The sequence below is a fragment of the Desmodus rotundus genome, chromosome 1 (assembly GCF_022682495.2).
Source record: "Desmodus rotundus isolate HL8 chromosome 1, HLdesRot8A.1, whole genome shotgun sequence".
In the NCBI taxonomy this organism is placed as follows: domain Eukaryota; kingdom Metazoa; phylum Chordata; class Mammalia; order Chiroptera; family Phyllostomidae; genus Desmodus; species Desmodus rotundus.
Window position 1 is genome coordinate 175,578,546 of NC_071387.1, and position 22,142 is coordinate 175,600,687.

Sequence of the window (22,142 nt, forward strand, 5' to 3'; positions counted from 1 at the left end):
ATAAACAAAAAATATCAGTCACATTTTTAATGTGACTAAAATATTATTTTAATGCTAAATTAAAAATAGAAAGGACAAATGAGCTTGAGTCACTACCTTTAATTCTTCATGATCTGCAGAATGAGACCAGAGAGATAACCTGTATACAAAATCAAAGAATTAAGTACACTATGAAGGAGTTCTTATTTTCAATAGGAAGACAGAGTACATTTACTGCCTTTAACTAATACATCTGATGATCAAAACAGAGCCCAAGAATGGTGTATATAAAGTCACTGAGTACAGGCGCAGACTGTAAGTCATAAACATGGTGCTTTGAGAAACTCTCTATATTATCCTTAACATTTGAAAGCCAGAATTTGGTACTGGTTTACTCTAGAATTCAGTGATGTATGCATTTAAATGATACCCTAAAGAAATGCACAGGGCCCTGTCTCGTGTAGCTCAGTGGATTGAGCACTAGCCTGTGAACCAAAGGGTCACTGGTTCGATTCCCAGTCAGGGCACATGCCTGGGTTGAGGTCCAGGGTGCACGAGAGGCAACCACACATTGATGTTTCTTTCCCTCTCTTTCTTCTTCCTTTCCCCTCTCTCTAAAAATAAATTAAATGTTAAAAAAAAGAAAAGAAATGCAGAGGGATTGAAATGATACCTCTAATACCAAACAACCTGAGCTCCTCAAAAACAATGGACTGTTCTTCACTTATCAGAAGGTGAGTTTTCTTTTGCGCATAAAATTCTTGCCATAAGCATAAATGTAAATACTTGTGTGTATGTGGAAGAGTAGTAAGATAATTACATACCTTTGGGGCTTAAATACATCTGGTGTCACATCACACCTTAGGTATATAGTTGTTTTATTTTGAACCACTCACTCTAGAGAGTAATTACTCATCCCGTAACATGGTCATAAAAAGCAGAGCTTACTCAGTCTTTCAGCAATTATACAGCATAGGTGGATTTTTATATGGCACTTTCGTAAATCAAATAATCAAAACATGCACCTTAATAAGTAAAGTGCTAAAATTATGACAAGTTATATAGACTTCCTAAGCTTTTAACTTGTGACAATTCTACATAGTAAATAAAAGGCAACTGCTGCAGACAGACCCACTATGGAGTAAAAGTTGAATATACCGACAGCTCAATAATTACAGGACAGGGTATAAGTGGCAGCAGGAATGAGGTCACAAGAAGGCAAATGCAATAGTAAACATCTTATAAGGAAGGACGGTGTTCTGACTTTACTGTATTAGCCAGTCAGACTGCACACCCTTACATTGCCTACTCCCAACTGAAAAAATAAAAATCTTGGCATCCAAAACTAGTGGATTAAACCATCTCCAAAAATGTTCCTTTATATAGTCTCATGGTTACACACCATGAAGAGAGAATAGGAGACAGGAAAGACCCTGGATGTTACCTAAAAAGACATCTAATCTTTCCTCACCAGCAAACAGAGGAGTTTCCCAAAAACAAGAGGTAAAGAAAATGTTAAGGCTTGCCCTAAGAGTGACAAAAGTCTTTAGGCTATAATTTAGTAAGAGAATGTCCACAGCCTTTCAGCAAACTGCTAAATCTCTCCATCAACAGAGCTGCTAACACAACCCACCAGCACCCACAGCTGCCTTCCAGTAACAGTGCTGCATGCACCTCAGCTGCCTCACAGAGCTTGTATTGTATTAATCTTCACTTTGAAGTATCTTCTACATACACTGTCCCCAAGTCTCCCTCTGAAATTAAGGAACCGAAGAAAGAGAAAACGGTAATTCTTTCAAGTCAAACTATCAACGTCATCAAACGCTGTGAACCAAGCCCACAAGGAAACACATCATATTCAACTGAGTCTAGTATCAGCTCTATAACAAGAAGGCACTATGGGTCATATATCCATTACTACTATCATGGAGAAAAAACTAAAACAGCACATTCCAGAAATTGTGGAAATCTGTTCAAAGGTCAGGGAGCTCGTTTTGAGTGGTTTCATTCATGCACATCAGGAAGACAAGCTGCCCCTAGCAATGCTCAGAAAAGGTGGTACAGGTAAAAAGATCCCACTCAAGAGCTAGTGGGTCCAGGTGCTACTAGACAAGTGACTTAGAATCTAATGTCTGTTTCCTCAGCCACAGAATAGAGGAGTGACCATGCTTGTCAAATAACAGAACTGATACTCAAAAAGTGGTAGAGTTATGAGCTGCAACTATATAAATAGTAAATAAATACAAGATACTGAAAAAAAGTTCAATTATGTCCAAGATTGCTTTAATAGTTAGAAATAACTTTATATGGCAGATACTTGTTTAATATTTCTTACATACATCATCCTAGCCTGCTACTTTTGAGTTCAATTAACATAAGGAACCAAAGATTAACATGAAAAAAAAAAAGATTAAAAAAGCTCAAATACAGACAAAATACACAAAGTAACAAACAGAAAAAAACGTTGCACAGAGGGCTGCTGTGTTGCCCACCGTGACCCTGCACACAGCTCTGCCCTGCCCACCATCATGGAACACAACTGTTCATGCAAGAGAAAAAGGAAAGAAGAGAACTGACCTACACAAGTGGGTAAGAGTCTCCTGTTCTAACTACACACAGGACCATCCTCTCAAAACTTTTGGCTATTTGGGTTTCCCCACAGAATACATGACAAACACAAATTTCTCAGACCATATCATATAAACCTATATACCAATACAATTGGCCTTGAAAAGGGAGCTTCTCAAACTCTTCTAAGAAAGTCCCTCTTACAGCAGAGATGCATGAAAATGTACCTTTGAGTGGCCCAAAGCAGTCACAAACACAAAACTGGGCTGTTTTTCAAACAGACACATTCTTTGTGGGACAGGCGGTAGATGAAACCACTGAGTAAAAGCAGTGCCTCTTCCTGGAGAGTTAAGAAAATATTTCCCAAGTAAAATAACCATGTCCTTCATCTATTTGTTCAACAAGCTTTCTCTGAAAGTCAACTACATGCAAAGGGTTGTTTGTAACTAGGAGCCATGGATACAAAAGTACAGACAGACATACACACATTCTAATGGAAGAGACAATCAAAAAATGATTAAGGTTACAAAGGAGAGAGCTCTTCACCAGATTTCTCTGAGCCAAGTTGATAATTAAGTCATGAACTAAGCAAAGAACATTCCAAGCAGAAAAAAGAACATGGGCACAGGCAACTGGCAGGGCAGTCTAGAGGCAGCTGAAAGAAAGGGAGAAAATGTGCAAGAGGCATATAGAGGTCCAGGCCGAACAAAGCCAGGCACTGCACACCCATGATGACTTTAGTCCTCTAAGCAAAGGTGAGGCCACTAAAGGTTCTCCATAGGAACTGTAGAAGCAACATCATCTTGGCCCCAAACTGGATTTTAAGAGATAATCCCTTAGAGAGTAGGAAGACAGCTACTGGGGGGGGGAAGGGGTGCGGGGGGAGAGGGGTGCGGGGGGGGGGGGGGAGACAGTGGGGGAGGTGCAGGGATTGAGCAAAAAAGGACTCACAGACATGGACAACAGTGTGGTGATTATTGGGAGGGAGATATAAGGGGACTAAATGGTAATGCAAGAAAACACAATGAAGATTACATTAAAACAAACAAACAAAACAAAAACCCCACTGGTATGGCTCAGTGGATTGAGGGCCAGCCTGTGAACCAGAGGTCACCAGTTCGATTCCCAGTCAAGGAAGGTGCCTGGGTTGCAGGCCAGGTCCCCAGTAGGGGGCATGCCAAGAGGCAACCACACACTGATATTTCTCTCCCTCTCTTTTTCCCCTCCCTTCCTCTTGCTTTAAAAGTAAATAAATATTTTTTTAAAAGATAGAGACTTTCTCTTAAAAAAAAAAATAGCTGATCCCTACCTGCCCAAAATTTATGATTGTTACACTCTTACAAGTACATGAACGTCCGCTCTTCCTCATGCACAGAAAGAGGGAATATGTGATAAAAAGAAAACCTCTATGATACGTATCAGAAGTACAAAAAGGACATTAATAGGCCTTTAACTGCATAGCTAGAAAAGTGTGTGGAGTGGGTAGTCAGGTCACAACAGCAGAGCTTTTCAAGGACAAGGGCTTATGAGATCACCCAAAAACAGAATTGAAGAAAATATATATACAGCCAAGATTTCAGAGTTCATAGTAAGGTCTAAAAATTTCACTTGAGACCTTTTCTGAATACTTTATTTGTAAATATCTTTTAAGTATTTCTTATTGATTATGCTATTACACTTGTCCCATGTTTTCGGTCCATTCTATCCCTCCTCCCTGCACCCCCACTCCCACCAGCGTTCCCCCACCTTAGTTCATGTCCATGGGTCGTGTATGTAAGTCCTCTGGCTTCTCCATTTCCTATACTATTCTTAACCTCCGCCTGTCTATTCTGTACCTACCATTTATGCTTCTTATTCCCTGTACCTTTCCCCCCTTTCTCCCCCATCCCTGTCGATAAAACCCTCCATGTGATCTCCATTTCTGTGGTTCTATTCCTCTTCTAGCTGTTTGCTTAGTTTTTTTTGTTTTTTAGGTTCAATTGTTGATAGTTGTGAGTTTGTTGTCATTTTACTGTCCCTATTTTTGACCACTTCTTTTTCTTAGATAACTCCCTTTAGCATTTCATATAATAAGGGCTTGGTGATGATGAACTCCTTTAACTTGACCTTACCTGGAAAGCACTTTATCTGCCCTTCCATTCTAAATGATAGCTTTGCTGGATACAGTAATCTTGGATGTAGGCCCTTGCCTTTCATGACTTTGACTACTTCTTTCCAGCCCCTCCTTGCCTGCAAGGTTTCTTTTGAGAAATCAGCTGACAGTCTTATGGGAACCCCTTTGCAGGTAACTCTCTGCTTTTCTCTTGCTGCTTTTAAGACTCTCTCCTTATCTTTAATCTTGGATAAGGTAATTATGATGTGCCTTGGTGTGTGCTTCCTTGAGTCTAACTTCTTTGGGACTCTCTGAGCTTCCTGGACTTCCTGGAAGTCTATTTCCTTTGCCAGATTGGGGAAGTTCTCCTTCATTATTTTTTCAATTAAGTTTTCAATTTCTTGCTCTTCCTCTTCTCCTTCTGACACTCCTACAATTCGGATGTTGGAAAATTTAAAGTCGTCCCAGAAGTTCTTAAGCCTCTGCTCATTGAATTCTTGTTTCTTTGTTCTATTCAGGTTGAATGTTTATTTCTTCCTTCTGGTCCAAACCACTGATTTGAGTCCTGGCTTTCTTCCCTTCACTGATGGTTCTCCGTATATTTTTATTTCACTTTGTATAGGCTTCAATTCTTTATTTTCCATCTGTACTCAATCATTTCTGTGAGCATCCTGATTACCAGTGTCTTGAACTCTGTATCTGATAGGTTGGCTGTCCGCTCGTCGCTTAGTTTTGTCTGGCGTTTTGATCTCATTTGTTCTTCGTTTGGGCCGTACTTCTTTGTCTTGGTGCACCTGTTATGTTTTAAGGGGCGGAGCCTTAGGTACTCAGCAGAGCAGGACAATCCACTTCGCTGCCTTGTGGCAGTATATGTTGGGAAGAGGTCTGAGAGGAACGATGCTGTTTACTCGCCTCTTGGCTGACTTTGTCACTTCCCCCACTACCCACCAGCAAATTGGACCCTTCTGGTGCTGATTCCCAGGGTGGGTGGGCTTGTGTACATTCTAGGATCCTGTGGGTGTCTCCAACCAACTCTCCTGTGAAGCTGAGCATTTCTCGTGCTGCCACGACCCCCACAGATTTTTACAGCCAGAGGCTTTAAAGCTTTAGTTTTCTGCGCTGGAACTCTGGGTTGCCCAGTCTGTCTCACTCCCCAGTTGTTCCTCCCTGCTTTTCCACGTGCAAATGTTGGCCCTCACTGGCTGCCCATCTCTGCCCCTCCTAACAGTCTGGAAGAACGTTTCTTCTTTAACTCCTTGGTTGTTGGACTTCCATATAGTTCGATTTCCTGGCAGTTCTGGTTATTTTTTGTTTTTAAATTTGTTGTTGTCCTTCTCTTGGTTGTGCGACGAAGCAAAGTATATCTACCTACACCTCCATCTTGGCCAGAAGTCTCTATCGGCAAATCTTTAAATCAGGAGGAAAAGGTTACTCAATTCTTTTTATTGATTCAATCCCCCAAAAGAAGGAAATATAGACCTTAGTAAACAGTAATGTGGCTTGAGAAATTCAGAAAATGTATCTGTAACTGAGTATTTATTTGTATCTTCTTCCATCCTCTACTTACCCATGATAAAAATTCAGGGAAGCCCAGACACTAAACCCCAAGTGACTAGGTTAATATACAAACTCCATTCTATTCCTGAATGTCACTGAATTGATCTTAGCCAGGCCTCTTTCCAATGAGCCCCATTCCACTTTAGGGAGAATAATTCTAGAGTTCCAAGTGAAGATAAAATTCATCAATAATTAGGGTCAAAAACAAGGGAGGCATTAAGATATTAAGACCATACCACACTTTGTTGAATAATATATGTTCTGTTTAGTTGCACTGGATCAGGCAACAATTACAATCATAATAAAATAACAACAGATTAATCTGTAGATAGGGTAATTTAATGTTTTAATGAGATAGACTTTTTTGAAACAATGTTTTCCTTCTGATTACAAAATTAATACATGACGATTGTAGGTTTTGGGGAAAATATAGAACATTGAGAGAAAATAATAGTAAATGAAAAAAATTAGGAAAAACTGAACTGCTACATAACAATAATATACTTCCCCTTTGCATAATTATTTAGGACTCAAGTACTTCCATGTATTCTCACATGGAATCTGGTAACAGCCTCATGACAGAGGTGACAGAGGTATAATCATTCCCATTTTGTAAGGACTCAAGGCAGCCCAGGGTCAGTAAATGGTCTGGCTATAAGGACACAGGTAGTAAGGCAATACCCAGTGAAGGAGACTCAAGTCTCCTGATGGATCAGGCATCTTCTCCAAGCTCACCATCCTGTGATTAGCAAATGATACACTCACTGATGTGGCTAACTGCAAGTACCTAAAATGAGCAGTACCTGTGAACATCAATCTATGGTTAAAAGTGTACAAATAAAATTTTATCATTAATACAAATGTGTGCCCAAAAAATTAACATTAAATAAGAATTTAGCCCTGGCTGGTGTGGCTCAGTTGGTTGGGCAGTATCCTGCACTGCAGACCAAAAGGTCACAGGTTCAATTCCAGGTCAAGGCACATACCTGGGTTTACGATTCCGTCCCTGGTCAGTGCATGTGCAGTAGGCAACCAATCAATGTTTCTCTCTCACATCAATGTTTCTCTCCCTCCCTCCCCCTCTCTCTAAAAATAGATAAATAAAATCTTTTTTAAAAAAGAATTTAAAAATTTACATGTCATTAAACTGCAAAAAAAGGGGTAGTGGTACAGGGAATGGGAGATGGGGAAGTGGGAGAGGGGAGTGTTGGGACATACCACAATCAAACCAATAGATATTGAGAATCTTTAACTGCTTCCTTTCCGTGTGAATGAGAACCCAGACAGAAATCATGTATTTTCTATGTGAAAGAGATTGAGTGGAGCCAGCTGATGAAGACCAGAGAAACGCCAAAGGTCTCCTTTCAATCTTAAACAACAACTCCATCCCTCCCTTTCTCCCTCTCGCTGTTGCTCTCTCCCTCCCTACACAGAGGCTGGAGTGTGTGAGCATGAAAACACAGAGCATAATTTTAAACAATTTATTAAATGTCCCCTTCTTTGTGAAAAACAAGATATAAACTATATGGTGTATCATCTGAACTGGAATACTTATAAGAATAAAAATTCACAATTATGTCAGGAAAAGAGGCATAAAACAAGATTGACTAGGCAAATGGGAACAAGTGGATACCCAATACCTGAATAACCCATCCCTCTCAGGAATCAATCACTGGGAACATACCCTTATTATTAAATGTTCAAAAAACTGGTTGGATTATCCCATTTTATGCAAAACTGAGTCTTAACAAAGCCTATCTCCAGGGAAAGCCTATTTCCATCAGCATTTTGTAAACCAGCTTAATAAACCATTCCTATTAATTAGCCAGTATCTTTTCACAATGTGTAAGATCTTGTGGATATTTTAAAATTATATGTGCTTTGCAAGTCATCTGGCGGGGGGGGAGGTTAAAAAAACTAATTGAATTTACTTTTGCCAGTTTCTTTAAAAAAGTGAATGATTAAAGAAAATAAAAATGTTGTCTTAATTCCTCAGGGGCATTATAAATCTAAGTTATTTCCTTGGGTAACCCGAAAGTATTGTTCTAAATGGGAATGCCCAAATTATTTTCTTTTTAGAAGCTGGAACTATCTACCAGTAATTTAAAAAAATGTTTTCACAGAACAGCTCTTTGGCTGATGCTGTTAGTAAGTTAAGAAGCTTAAAGAAAAAGTCCCCTCAAATAAGTCAGAAAGAAACCTAACAGTATCTGTTGAAGTGTACTGATGATAATAAACCAAGTCCTAAAGACCAATCTGCCTCTCTTGTTGTCATCCCCTACTCAAAATACCTCTTAGAGACTAAGTTATGCAGCTCACATTCAGAAAATCAAATAGAAATTAGAACTTGGAGCTACTGTTTTCAACTAACAGAATTTCATACAAGCACTCACAATGACTGGCTTAAAATCTAAGTCTATCATTCATTCAAGTGCCATTTCAATGTCTACTATACACATACTATACAATTAATACTATATAATTGGCTGGCCTGGATATGTAATTGGCCAAAAACTTTTTTTTCAATCTAGCAGATTCATTTTTCATTCCAAAAGGGGACCTTGTATTTAAATACTCTTATTCTCACCCCAAAAATAACACTACACATACGAGAAACTCAAAATGACTCCATAACAGTATATGGCAGAGTATTTTTTACATTTATTTGTTAGCACTTCATGTTTTGAATTGTTTTATAGCCAACCGTTGCTCCTTCTACCAAAGGTGCTTAGAATCCTGCAATCCTACAAAAGGATTTGACTTCCGAGTTCTCCTAAGAAACTGTCCATTTCCTACTATTTGTACATCAAAGGCGAGTTCCATATTTGTGTTCTCAAGTTTAGAACAGGTCATGCATCAGGCCAGTGTCAGTCTCTGCAACCACCCCATGTAGAATTTTAGAAGGTCTGTCTACTTTCACTGGAAGAAAACCAGATTATCTAAATGTACTTATTTACTATTTTACCTTTTTAAAAAATAGTATGATGGCTCTAAATTCATCATGTAAGTCTTCTTTAAAGAATCAGGATATAGACACTCCCAGATTTTTTAAATAAGGCTTCTTGAAAGAGTTGGGTTCCAAGCTCAATTCTAAATGATTAAATGGTTAAACCAAAAAGGAGAAAACTAGTTGCTCTACAATTGTACAAGATCAAAAATGGAAACAGTAACTCAAGGAGTGAATTTTTTAAATTGGCCTTTTAGAGATGCAACAGTCAGTATATACCTAAGAGACTGTCATACAGTTAACTCTCACAGATTACATTCTGAACTGTTGCTACCTTCAACAGAAGAATGGCGGGGAGGGAAGTAAGTAAAAAATAAGTTTTTATATAGCAACATTAAATAAGCAGCCCAATGACATATAAATTCTAGAAGTGAAAGAGGAGTAGGAAAAGAACCCTCTATATTCAAACCTGGCTACTTGAATTTGTGCTTTTCTGAGTTTAACTCACCACCACTTAGCATACCACTACCTTCCCCAAACCGCAAACACACACACACACACAGTTTAAAGCTACAAACCATATCATTATGTCCAAAATTAAATTTCACAGAAGAGCACAGAAGTCTCATGATTTATCAAAATCAAAAGACAAGCCACTGCTAAGCTATAAGCTACTAATACCAATTCAGACATAATACATAAGACTGATTTTTGAATAAACTCAGTCACTGGCTCTGATATCACAAAATTTTGGTCTAACAAATTAGTATTATAAACTCTGCAAACAAATTATAAAAAAATAAATGAGCATGAAAAATCATGAATGAAACAAATTACTGTTGAAACAAGAATTTTTTTTTTAAATCTGTCCATTTTAAAGTACTTTGCCATAAATTGTTACAATAAATACTTTTTTAAAAACTGTTTTCTCCACCGAAATAGTCCTTTTGAAAGCAAAAATGCAATACTATCCAGTACTTTGGAATTTCCTGCTATTTATGAAACAGCTTAAGACAAAATGCCTTTTTAATAAGTTGCTAAGAGAGATCCATGAAAACTGCAGAGAAACTGCTCTGACAAGTTCCAATAAGGAACGTCATTTGAGCACTTTGCTTATAAGAACTCTAAACAGCAATAGTCAAACTACCTTCTGGGCTTTGGTTTTAATTAAGCTTGTTAGTTAAGCTGGAGCTGCCATCTTTTACAAGACTCCCCTAAATAAAATCCATATTAAATTAAGGATCCAAAAGATAGTCACTTACCTACTACCACCCAGTAGATTAGAATGTTATATGCATATTAAATTTTACATACACACGTGTACACCATCTGCAGAAACATACATACGTAGATCAATGGCTCTATCTCCAAGGCACTTCCGGAAATGCCTACCATAACCTCTAGCTGCAGAAAGATACCATACAGTATAATTACTACACTGTGACATAACTCAATATAGTTGATACTGTATCAATACTCTTTCCCTAAGACATTCTTATTATATTCCTCAATAAAATTTTTGGTTTTACTGTAAGTAAAGAAATAAAATATTCTTGGATCAGTAACAGCAAGCTGCCCAACTTGCTCTTAATCCACAATGTAAGAATCACTTTAAGATGTAAGAATTTAAATGAACTGTAACATCTGCCTCTGTAAACTGTTAGACCAGCAATTCACCTTTCACTAATCCCTCACTTTACACTTTTTTTTTAAATTTTCTTTTCAGTTACAGTTGACATTCAATATTATTTGTTTCAGGTTATCAGGATAGTGGTTAGATATTTATATAACTTACAAAGTGATCCCCCTGGTAAGTCTAGCACCCACCTGACACCATACATAATTATTACAACACTATTGACTATACTCCCTATGCTGCACTTTACATCCTCACCACTATTTTGTAACTGCCAATTTGTACTTCTTAATCCCTTCAACTTTTTCACCGAGACTACCAACCCTCCTCCCATTGGGTAACCATCAAAATGTACTCTGCATTTACGAGTATTTTTTTCTTTTGTTTGTTCATTTATTTTGTTCTTTAGATTCCACATATTAATTAAATCATATAATACTTATCTTTTTCTGACTTATTTCACTGAGCATAATACCCTCTTGGTCCATCCATGTTGTTGCAATCCATGTTGTAAGATTTCATTCTTTTTATGGCTGAGTAATATTCCATTGTAGATATATACCACATTTCAATCCAATCGTCAATTAAGTGACACAGGTTGTTTCACATCTTGGCTATTGTAATCAATGCTGCAATGAACACATGGGTTCACATGCTTTTTCAAATTAGTGTTTTGATTAACTTTGGATAAATACCCAGAAGTTGGACTGCTGGGTCATAAGGTAGTTCTATTTTTGATTATTTGAGGAACCTCCATATTATGTCTCATAATGGCTACACCAATTTGCCATCCAATCAAAAGAGTACAAGGGTCCCCTTTTTATCGCATTTTTGATTTACTGATGATAGCCATTCTGACAGGTGTGAGGTAATATCTCATTGGGGATTTAATTTGCATTTCTCTGATAAGTAATGTTGAGCATCTTTTCCTATTATCTATTGGCCACCTGAATGTCCTCTTTGGAGAAATGCCTATTTGGGTCTTCTTCCCATTTTTTAATAGGACTGATTTTATTTTCACCTTTTGCTTTCTTATTTCACAAAAGTGAATTCAGCAGAATTCACCCAATAGCTACCTTAAAGACAAAGTGAGAAAGGAAAATCAATTTGATTCTATTTCTACTTATTTTGGCCAATTACTTTGTACTGTCTTAAGAAGGCCATCAGATCAGTGCACTAACTAAATGTTATCCTGCCATCCAACAGATCCAAGTACATTACACCACTATTCATTGAGTAAGTGGATAATTACCATCCTTACTTCTATTCATATTTCGTGTAGTCCATGGTACACTAACCTATCCTCAGCTTTTCTGTGTACCACAATGAAGAGAATATAAATACCGTTATGCTTAACCAGTCCCTTTCAAAGATACAGATTCACATTGTGACATTCTTTTTATTTCTCTCCAAAATTATTCGAGAACAAATACAACATATTTTTCTTTGTGAGTACAACTGATAATCAAGTAAGTCCATAAGTTCATGCGTGTATCCAAAAGTTTGAAACTCAGTTTGCAAATACAGTCCACTTAATACTGGCTCTAGTGTATACAAAATCTAGACCCAGATACTGATATTTCAACCAAAACCTAGCTGCTTCCTACAAGAATAAACAGTGGCCTTTTTTATTTGTTAAATATATTCCTACAGCAATAATCTAAACACACACAACTTTGTTAGCAAAGGGAAGGAACACTGACAACTGCACAAAAATCAGTAAATGTGTTTTTTTAAATGTCTGATGTTCATATAATTATAGGTATTTTAAAAACACCTATAATTACATAAACAAATTCAGACTCCACACTTCAACAGCAATGGCAACTCTAAAGACGCCCAAGGCATATTAAATTAATTGAGCAAATTTCACATCTCTGGGTGCCGCCACAAAACCAACATTGTCGAGCTAGGTATAAGTCTGACCTGATATGGCAATCCTTAAATCTTTTTCCCATCAAAAAGGTATGGTAGTATGACTACTAACAAAAATCCTTCCTAAAAAATAAAAAAATGCACATCCCATTTTGAAAAACTGAGGTAAGCAGAATATCACAGCATAGAATATGTCTGAAAATTAGTTTAGTTTGATACCTAAAAACTTAGGTTTTTGACATTTGCCAACAGTCCCACAACGTGCTGGCCATGTGCCATCATGGCCTGGTGCCAGCCTGATGTAGAGCCAGGCTAAAAATAGCAACCAAGCAGCAGCTGGAACACATAGGTCCTTGTGACCTCAGCTTTATTTCCCTAAATCAAGGGAGGTTAGAGGGGAGGGGACAACTTCAGGGATAGAAAGGAATGGAATACATTCTCCTCATTGGTACTTCCTACCTCTTTCAAGTTCTTGCCTTTTTTCCTACCACTCCCTCCTATTTGTCTCTCCCCCAACACCCTTCTCCAAGTCCTAAAAAGGAAGGGAGAGAGGAAGGACAGTAAGGGGAGGGAGGGGAGAAAATGGAGCTCTGAGGCAGGTTGGGTTCAGAGGCTATTCCATCTCCTGCCCTCAAGTCCTACTTGATTCCACCATCATCGCAAAGCAGTCATGGTCATTTCAATCCTGAGCTTTACTGTGGGTCTAGAGAAAGTATAGAAAGTTTACGACAAAAGTAACACAAGTGATAACTGGGGGAGGGAAGGAAGAGAAAACTAGTAAATGATGGCAAGAGTACAAAATCTTACGTGCTAAGGAAACTTAATGCTTTTAAAAAACGGAAATAAACAGGGCAAACATTAAAAAATAAGTCCTTATTCACATACCACAATCAGATTATAAACTTTGGCATTAAAGTTTTAAAGGTTTATTTTATGACATACTTATAAAATCTACAACTACCTTCTTCACAGAAATGAATTATATAAAGCAGTAGCAGGATGCAAAGGTTCAACAATAACAAATACAGTGCACGACCCTTTCAACTTCTGCAGGCCTCTACCAAGACAGACCATTAACACCAAGAAGAGGTTCCAGGCTCTGCCCTTTATACTGTAATTATAAAATACCCATACTTCGTGTATAAAAATGCTCATCACTGTCAGCAAATATTTAACAGGTACGATGTGGCACATGTAGCATTCTACATTGTGTTGTGTAATTAAGTACAAAAATTTAACCTTGCTTCTGTAGACTCATTCAACGTCACAGGTGGCAAACACAAGGCCCACAGGCAGAATCCGACCCTCCACTTTGTTTTATCCGACCTGGCACCTTGTTTCTACCTGGCGGCGGCGCCGAGCTCCTTGCCCCTAGTTAAGGAGTAGTTACATTTATATAGTCCTAAAATTACATTTGGCCCTTGAAGGCAACCACGAGGCTGATGTGCCCTCCCCCGTGAAAATGAGTTTGACACCCCCATTCTACATGCTATCTTCTTATGCATTTTTTCTGTATAATACCTTCCAACATTATGGATCTGACACCAATTAACAATGAAAAATGTTTTAAGTAAACAGACTGTTAAATAAGCCAGGACCAGACAGTGAGTCACCTGAATTTTAGGCACATTAATTCACTAAATAAGCTTTTTCCAATTTATCTGATCAGCTTATTCTGTCAGTAAAAGCTGCAATATACTGGCAGGTTCTACTGAATCCTTCCAAATAAATCCTTCCAACAAACTATCTCTAAGAATTTTTATCTTTTTACCAGCAATAAGAAATAGTGTAATTTTTAATCACAACAGTTAAAAAGGGACTTAAATGAGAAATACATAATTTCTTAAATGTTGTTTGAGAAATACCTTCACTGCATACATATTACAATTAGATCTAGCCCACAAAAGTGGGCTTTTCAAAAGTTAAATGTGTCTGATGGAAGATGATCAAAGTCACCCCACACAACCATACTCCAACGCTGAAAAATTCATTCATAAAAGGCATTTCTAAAATACAAGTTTTCAACTCAGACTTTAAAAATACACATTATAAATCATAGCTATGAATACAATTTATAATCCTGGCCACTGTGAAAGACACTCTAGAAAGTAGCAAGAGACTACAAACCTAAAGATGAACCTTTTTTAGGTCCATCTTCTTTCATGATGATGATCTACCACAGGCAGTATATTAAGGTTAGAGAGGAGTTCCTTCCAGACAGGTTGTATCTGGCTCCATAATTTACCAGCCTGTGTGACCTTAAGCAAAAGTTACTTGTGCCTTTTTCCTATGCTTCGGTGTTCTCCTCAGTAAGATGAGAAAATCAAAGTACCTCACAGGGCTGTTAAGAAATATAAAGTACTTGGAACAGTATCGGGCACATGGTTAATTACAATGAAAGTGTTAACTGCTATTATTACTATGAGTAAATTTTGTTGCAGTAGTATTAGGAGGCTCACCATAAATCATGTTCAGCTCATTGAAGGAAAGTCCCAAACCAAAGAGGCCTTTAAAATTAGAGAGGTTAGTAAGTTTTGAAGCCACATCAATTACACAAATGAAGTGTATCTAGAGGTTATGTGTGTACCCTTTATTGGTGGGAGAACCCTGATGACAACAATAAAAAATGTACAACAGGTCAAATACAGACACTATGAGATAAGTTTTCATAAACATTAAATTCAGAACAGTCAAATTTCTTATTGGGTGGGTGTTCACCTCTGTTGTTCTGCATAGGCACTTTGAACTTTCAGTAAATTATTACAGGAGTGTTTGCATATTTTCATGTTCTTTCACATAATATAGTTTCATACAGTTAGCAATCATAACAAACTTTTCTTAAACTTAAATGTCATTTTACAACATCTCTACAATTTCCAAAAATGTCTATAAATGTTTCACATTACCCTGTATTTAGTATGCTAGAATCACTGCTTTAACTGAAGCCATTAGAATGTGGTCTAAAATTAAAATGCTGTCCAGAAATATTTTATAACATTCAAAAAAATGTTAGCAAAGAATCTAACAGTCCAGTCAATTTATATTCTAGAATATTTTCCTTATTTCTGAGACTTAACAAACATTCGCAGCAAATTAAGAGGTAGCCAAGTAGTGGAAAAAGACACAAAATTTAACTTTGCAAATTACTCAACATGTCTGCATCTCAGTTTTCTCATCAGTAAAATGGAAGAAGCTGGAATTGAGATTATCTTTTCATCTTGAAATATACATAACTCTGCAAGTTGGTAATAGCTATCATGCAACATATTTCATAAAAACAGTTTTGTCATCTGTTAGCATTATTTTATTTTAAGAAGAAATGGAATAGTGCGCATCTATACGTAGAGGTCACTGGAATGTGCTTGAAGTAACAATACTCAAACGACCTCTGGGTTCATTTGTCTCCTTTTCTGCTCACTTGTGATACCAAATTAATTACAAATACATAAATATATATGCATGTATATTAGCTGACATAAAACTAATAATTATTCAAGAATTCCACAAATATAAAATAGCATAAACTTAACAACAGTTTGCCTATCAGCTAAAAGACAATCTTTCAAAATGAAAAGCAGATTTTGCACTGCATTCTCTCCGAAGCTTGCTTTAGCTACCCTTTTTAGATGAAAAAAATAAAGGAGTCATCCTATTTTTAAAGAACTGAAAACCATGTACAAAGCATATTCTCAGCAGAACACTAGGCAATGAAAGCAAAAACTGGAAAGAAACTCGTATTTTTTAAACAAATATAACCAACACACTTTATTTTTGAGACTCTGGGTAGGACTGAGAAACAAGAGTCACTTTTCATGGGACAAGACTATGTAACATTTTTTCTCCAAATTATCATTTGATACTTATTCCTCAGAAAGACATAGAGTCTTCCCATCCATTTAAAGGAGGAAGCAGCTCATGTTTTCTAATTTGCAGTAACCCCTAAATATTTAGTTAGATATGTCAAAAAATTAATAAACCAAGAAAAGTAAATTAGGCTTTTTTGTTGTGAGAAAGCACCATTCTTACAATTTTATCATAGTTATCTGAAAAGTAACTAAAAATGGTTTTTGTAAGTTCCGGGTCGTTCTTTACCATTTAAAAAATAGCAGCCTATAATCTGCTTTGTTTCTAAAATGTTTATACTTACCTATAATCTGCTTTCTTTTCTAGGATATTTGTCCTCTTAAAATAACAGTTGAAGGTCAAAAGCAGTTCAAGTTTAATGATTACCCTATACAAATTTTTAACACACGAGTTTGTTCTATCATATGTATATGTAAGTAAGTTTCTTAAAGGAAACAAACTCATTTTGCATCACTGAAGGAAATTCATTTTCTAACAAAAACATAAAGCATGTAAGGATGTGGGATTAGTACAGATCCAATTGTGTAATTTTTAAAGGGGATAGCTTTCTTAAAAGAAAACATAAAAAACCTTTTAAACCTTATCTTTCTCATACAAAACCCTGGTTTTGTTTTGTTTAGAGATTTCTTGCTTTTAAAATGATAGTCACAAATAAGGAAACTGTGTTTCAAAGCCAAGTAAAATCGAACGTCCACTAGGTCTTCAGAAAGGGAACATGCACATACACATACACATAAATGAACTAAAATCACGAGAATAATTTTTCTAAGATCTGTATTACAAAAATATAAGCTTCCAGTTTCATGAAAAATCCAACCACAAGGCAGACATAAAATAAAAAGTAAACTTCCCCACAAAACCTTGTCTATACACTTAAGTGCCCGTCTCCAAAAATACCCACTATTCAATGTTTTAAATAAAATTTGTTTTAAACACAAGTTGCAGCAAATTATATGAACAATTGGCTTGTTTTAAAACAAAATATTCAGGTCACCTTTTCTTGTCACTACGTATAAACCTACTTCAATTTTTTCCATGGTTGCATAGTATTCCATGAGTACTACTCTTCTGATAGAAGTGTAGATCGATTCCAAGCTTTTCAGTATTGCAAACCATACAGCAATGAGCATTGCTCACTCTACGGAACACCTTTGTGCACTAGTGTCAGTGTATCTACAGCATAAATTCCTAGAAATGACACAAAAATATTGTGCCAAACAGCAGGGAAGCAGCATCCTCTTCTCTCACCTCCTCTACCCATTCTGAGTACTGCCTACCCATCTTGTTAGTCTTCATCAATGGGAGAGAGAAAGAGAGCATGTTATTTTTATTTGTGTCTCTTTATAAGAGGGTTAAGTGAGGTACATCTAATCATGTGCACTTCTTTGTGAAACATGTTACCCATTTTCTACTGGGTTACTCATCTCTTTTTTTTTTTAAAGAATTTTTTGGAGTTCTCCATCAGTCTTCGGTCAAACATTCTAGATATATTTGCCCCAGTTAGCTGTTTAACTTGGTTTATCATGTTTTCAGTCCTGCAGAAATTTTTAGGCATTTTATACAATTGCATTTATGTACTTTTGTTTATAATTAAAATTTTAGCTCATATTACAAGGTTTTATCCCAGGCAAAATATTGGGGAAATTTTTTTATGTGACTTCTAAATCATTACTTAAATGACATCAATAATATTTACATACAAGCATCTTCAACAATAGCTCCAATATATTACCATTTAACAAAAATAAGCCAACTACCTTTCATCTAAACTTTCTATAATCAACTGATGGAGAGCTCTGCATCAATTAAATACTGATTACAACTACCACACCAGAAGTTTAATTTATTTCCTTTGGATGTCTTAAAATCTAGGAGTTGAAAAATAACTACCAAGTATGTTCAATTTCCAGTAAGTCTCAATTCTCTGTCCCTCAATCCTTAAATAATCTTCAACAGCGTAAATGTAAAAAAGAGTCCAAGAACTAGATTTTCCCTATTGTAGCTATAATTTAGTCATCTCTACAAAAGTCAATGAATACTCCCTATACAAACTTATAATCTTGCAATACCAGAAAATGGCTTATGATGCTATCAACACTGTACTTTGTTCTTTCCCATTTCCAGTTCTGAAGCAAAAAAAAAAAAAAAGAGTTCTACCTCAAATCACAAAATTATAAAATAAGCCTCTTGAGTTAGTATACCAATTCAAACCACCACTTAGAGCTAAATTAGATGGTTAATCTAGCCACTCTCCATCAAAAAGAAAAAAAAAAACCTGGTCATACATTTTCTATATCACAGCGCCAGCACCCAGGCATGTACCAGCCTTCCATCTCTCTGCTGACTGGCACAAGGAACACAACTTGGAAGTTAAGAATATCGGCAGAACTGGGTGGAGGACAGCGAATATTTTCCACAATTTCTGCAGCTTAGCATGAATGAATTTCCTAAGGAGTGGTCAATCCTTCAAAACTGTTAAGAACCATCACCCTACCTCACATGAACCAATGGCAACTCCATTCAGTGGTCTCCTTCCCTTTTGGGGACTATTCAAAAAGTTACTATTTTCTTTCACAACTCACCCAGGCCTCTTCACTAATGAAAGCAGGCAAAGCCCACGCTGTGTGTCTGTCTCCTAAAGAAGATTGCATCTTTTATTTATCACTCTTTGGCTGAATGAATTCCTGGTTTAAATGCAATCAGCCAAGAAACCCTCCCTGTGTGCTCTCCTGTCATTGCTCATTGCTCGCAAGCAGAATCAAGCACAGAAGGGGAAGAAAAACCTCAAGGTTGCCAGCCAAGCCATAAAAATTCGCAAACTCTAGTTGGTTATATTGAGAACCCATAGATGCCTTTCAACCCTTTCAACCCGTTCAACCCGGCAGGAAACAAGAAAAACTTGAAGAATGTTAATTAGATTTTTTTTAAAGGTAGCCTCAAAAGTTGAACCCCCTTTAAGACAGAAGGAAAGGGTGCTGAACCTAGAAAAGGCAACATTGGGGGATGCCTTTGGAAATAAATGACCATGCAGAAAATCACATCTGCAGACTGTATTACAATTCAAATTAACCAGACACGATAAAACAAATCTGAATTCTCTCTCGGGGCCCCTATCCAGACCCCCACCTAACTCCCAAAGATAAAAATAAAAGGACCTGACTACGGAAAGAATTAAAAATCAGAGACTGATGCTTCCAAACCTCTTCACATTCATTAGGCACCCTGTTCACCGCTACAATTATAAAGTACAGAGCAATAGGGGAGAGTAGAAAACATGCTATTTGCAATCAAGAAAAAAATATGGGGAGGAGATACTTTCACTAATAAGCATTGTTCTTTTCCGTCAGCTCAAACATCCCCATTGCTATGGCTGAAAAAGCTATCTGCACAGGGGTAGAAAAAATAAAAACCCCGGGGTGGGGTTAGGGTGGGGAGACAGAGAAACCTTTTAAACTCGGTATTTGAAAAAACTCTCAAGGTCTGTCAAAGAAAGGAGGGCTGTACAGCTTTAAATCACAAGTCCTCTCTCGCCTTTGTCAAATATCTTCTACTTTACAAGCCCTGAAAAGAAATAGAGACTCTTTTGTTTGGTTTCCCCTTTTCGGAGTGTGACAGAAAACTGAAAGGGGCACAAATAAACCTGAAAATCAGAACAAAGTGGGGGGTCATGCCCGGCTGCCGGCGGCCGCGGCAGGAGGGACGCGGGAGCGGCCGCGGAGCCCCTCGGCCTCCCGCTCCCGCAGCCGCCGGCAGCGAGCGCAAAGCCCGTAACTGTCCCCGGCTCGCACCGAGCACCGGGCCAGCAGCGCGAACCAAACTCAGGCAGCAACAGTCCCCGGGCACCGCCGTGGCCCCCCCAAGAAGGAAGCGCGAGCCGCTCCTTCCCAGACTCGCGCCATTTAATTCGGGGTGTCCTGGGGGCAAGATATCCCTCAGGAGAGGGGCACAGCCCTCCGCCCCCTCCCTCCAGCGCTGCTCCGAAACAGGACAAACGGAGAAAGAAAAAGACACTTAAATCCTCGGGCGGCCGGCGGCGCTCGCCTGGGCGAGACCAGACGCCGCAGCGACCCCGGAGCGTCGCGGCTGCCGGCCCGTCGAAGCCCTAAGAGGAGCGGCCGCCAAGTGGCATGAAAATGTATTCCCCACCCCTCAAAACGAAGAGGCGGGGAGGGGAACCGGGAGAAATGAAGAGGAGCGAACGACAGACGACAGGAAAGAAGAGGGAGAGCGCAGCCCGGCCGCCGGCTCGGCCCCGACCGGCATTGTCTGTGCGGCCCGCGCCCCCTCCCCCGCCCCGCACGGCCCCGCCACACACCCTGTGCCAGAGCCCGGCAGTCCGCCGGCGCCTTTGTCCACATCCAACCCCCCTAGGAAGGCAAGCAGCTCCACAGGATGTGCTCCTCGGGAGGTGGGCGGGGAACCGAGCGGGTCCCCGGCACCCGACACCCACCCCGCCGACCCCGCCGCGGGGCGCGTCCTGCTGATTCATTTCCCACTCGCGCCGGCCCGTCCGGGGAGACAGGGGGCGGGGTGGGGCGGGAAGGAAATGGGCGCTCCGCTCCAGAGGACCGTCCGAGCCAGTGAGGGCACCGGCCAGGGGTACTGGCGCACGCCGGGCGGAGGGGCTGACCGAAGGAGAGGGAGCAGGCGCCCTGCCCCCGAGAGACTGACGGACTGACCGACCGACCGGCCCAAGGCTGCCCCGTGACTCACCGACTTGCAGGACGTTGTCGACGCAGCCACTCTCCAACAGCGCGATGCCCCGGCGGAAAGGAAGCCGTGTCTCGTCGCCACCGTCCGTCGCCCCGGCGGCCCCCACCGGCGGGACCCCGGCCCCGGCGGCCGAGGTGGCGGCCGGCGAAGACGAGGAGCTACCGCTGCCCGCGCCGCCCGCACCACCGCCCGCGCCGCCGGGGCCGCCGCTGTCGTCGCCGGGGCCGCCCGCGGCGCCGCTGCCGGTGTTGAAGGACGAGTACATGCAGATCTCCCGCTCGCTGCGGGGAAAGGACCAGTAGACGATGCGGCGCTGCACCGGCTCCGGGATGCGCTCAAAGCGCTCCTCCACGCGCTGAAACGGCCACTTCTCCGCCACCTTGCGCGCCGCGATGTCCAGCAGCGACTCGGGGCTCTGGGTCTTGCCCGGCGGCAGCAACCCCAGTGCCGCGCCGCCCCCGCACACCGCCGCAACCCCACCGCCCACCCTCGGGCCCGGCCGGCAGACAGAGCTGTAGCCGCCACCCGCTCCTCCGCCGCCGCCGCCGCTGCTGCCGCCGCCGCCGCCCGGCCGGCAGCACAGCCGTTTCGCGGGAGGAGGCTGCTGTCCGCGCTCCGCCATGACCGCGCCGCTTCTAACCCAACAGCGGAAGTGCCGGGACCCTATAAACGGCACAAGGAAGCGCGACACGCACACGCCGCCGCGACGCCACGCTGCCATCTAGGGCCCGCCGCTCCTTGTACGGGCACTAGAGGTAGGGCCTCCTCCGTGACGTCAAGGCTGAGGCGGGGCACCAATAGGGGGACCTAGGGCAAGGGGTGTGGCCTATGCAAATTGCCGGGCAGAAACATAAATAGAGCGCTCGGCTAACACGGGGGTAGCGGGTTGGTGCCGGTGGGCTCTGAGAATG

At 40.1% G+C, this 22,142-nt stretch overlaps 1 protein-coding gene across 1 annotated transcript in view; it reads right to left on the minus strand.

Annotated features, from left to right (window-relative positions):
- The window catches only part of ZSWIM6 (zinc finger SWIM-type containing 6), a 180,582-nt gene extending 158,644 nt beyond the window's left edge, over positions 1 to 21,938 (minus strand). Inside the window, exon 1 of the mRNA XM_024578379.3 lies at positions 21,232 to 21,938. Within this exon, the coding sequence (XP_024434147.3) occupies positions 21,232 to 21,853 (622 nt within the window). The 5' untranslated portion in view covers positions 21,854 to 21,938. The remainder of the gene's footprint in view (positions 1 to 21,231) is intronic.
- Positions 21,939 to 22,142: the final 204 nt, after the last annotated feature.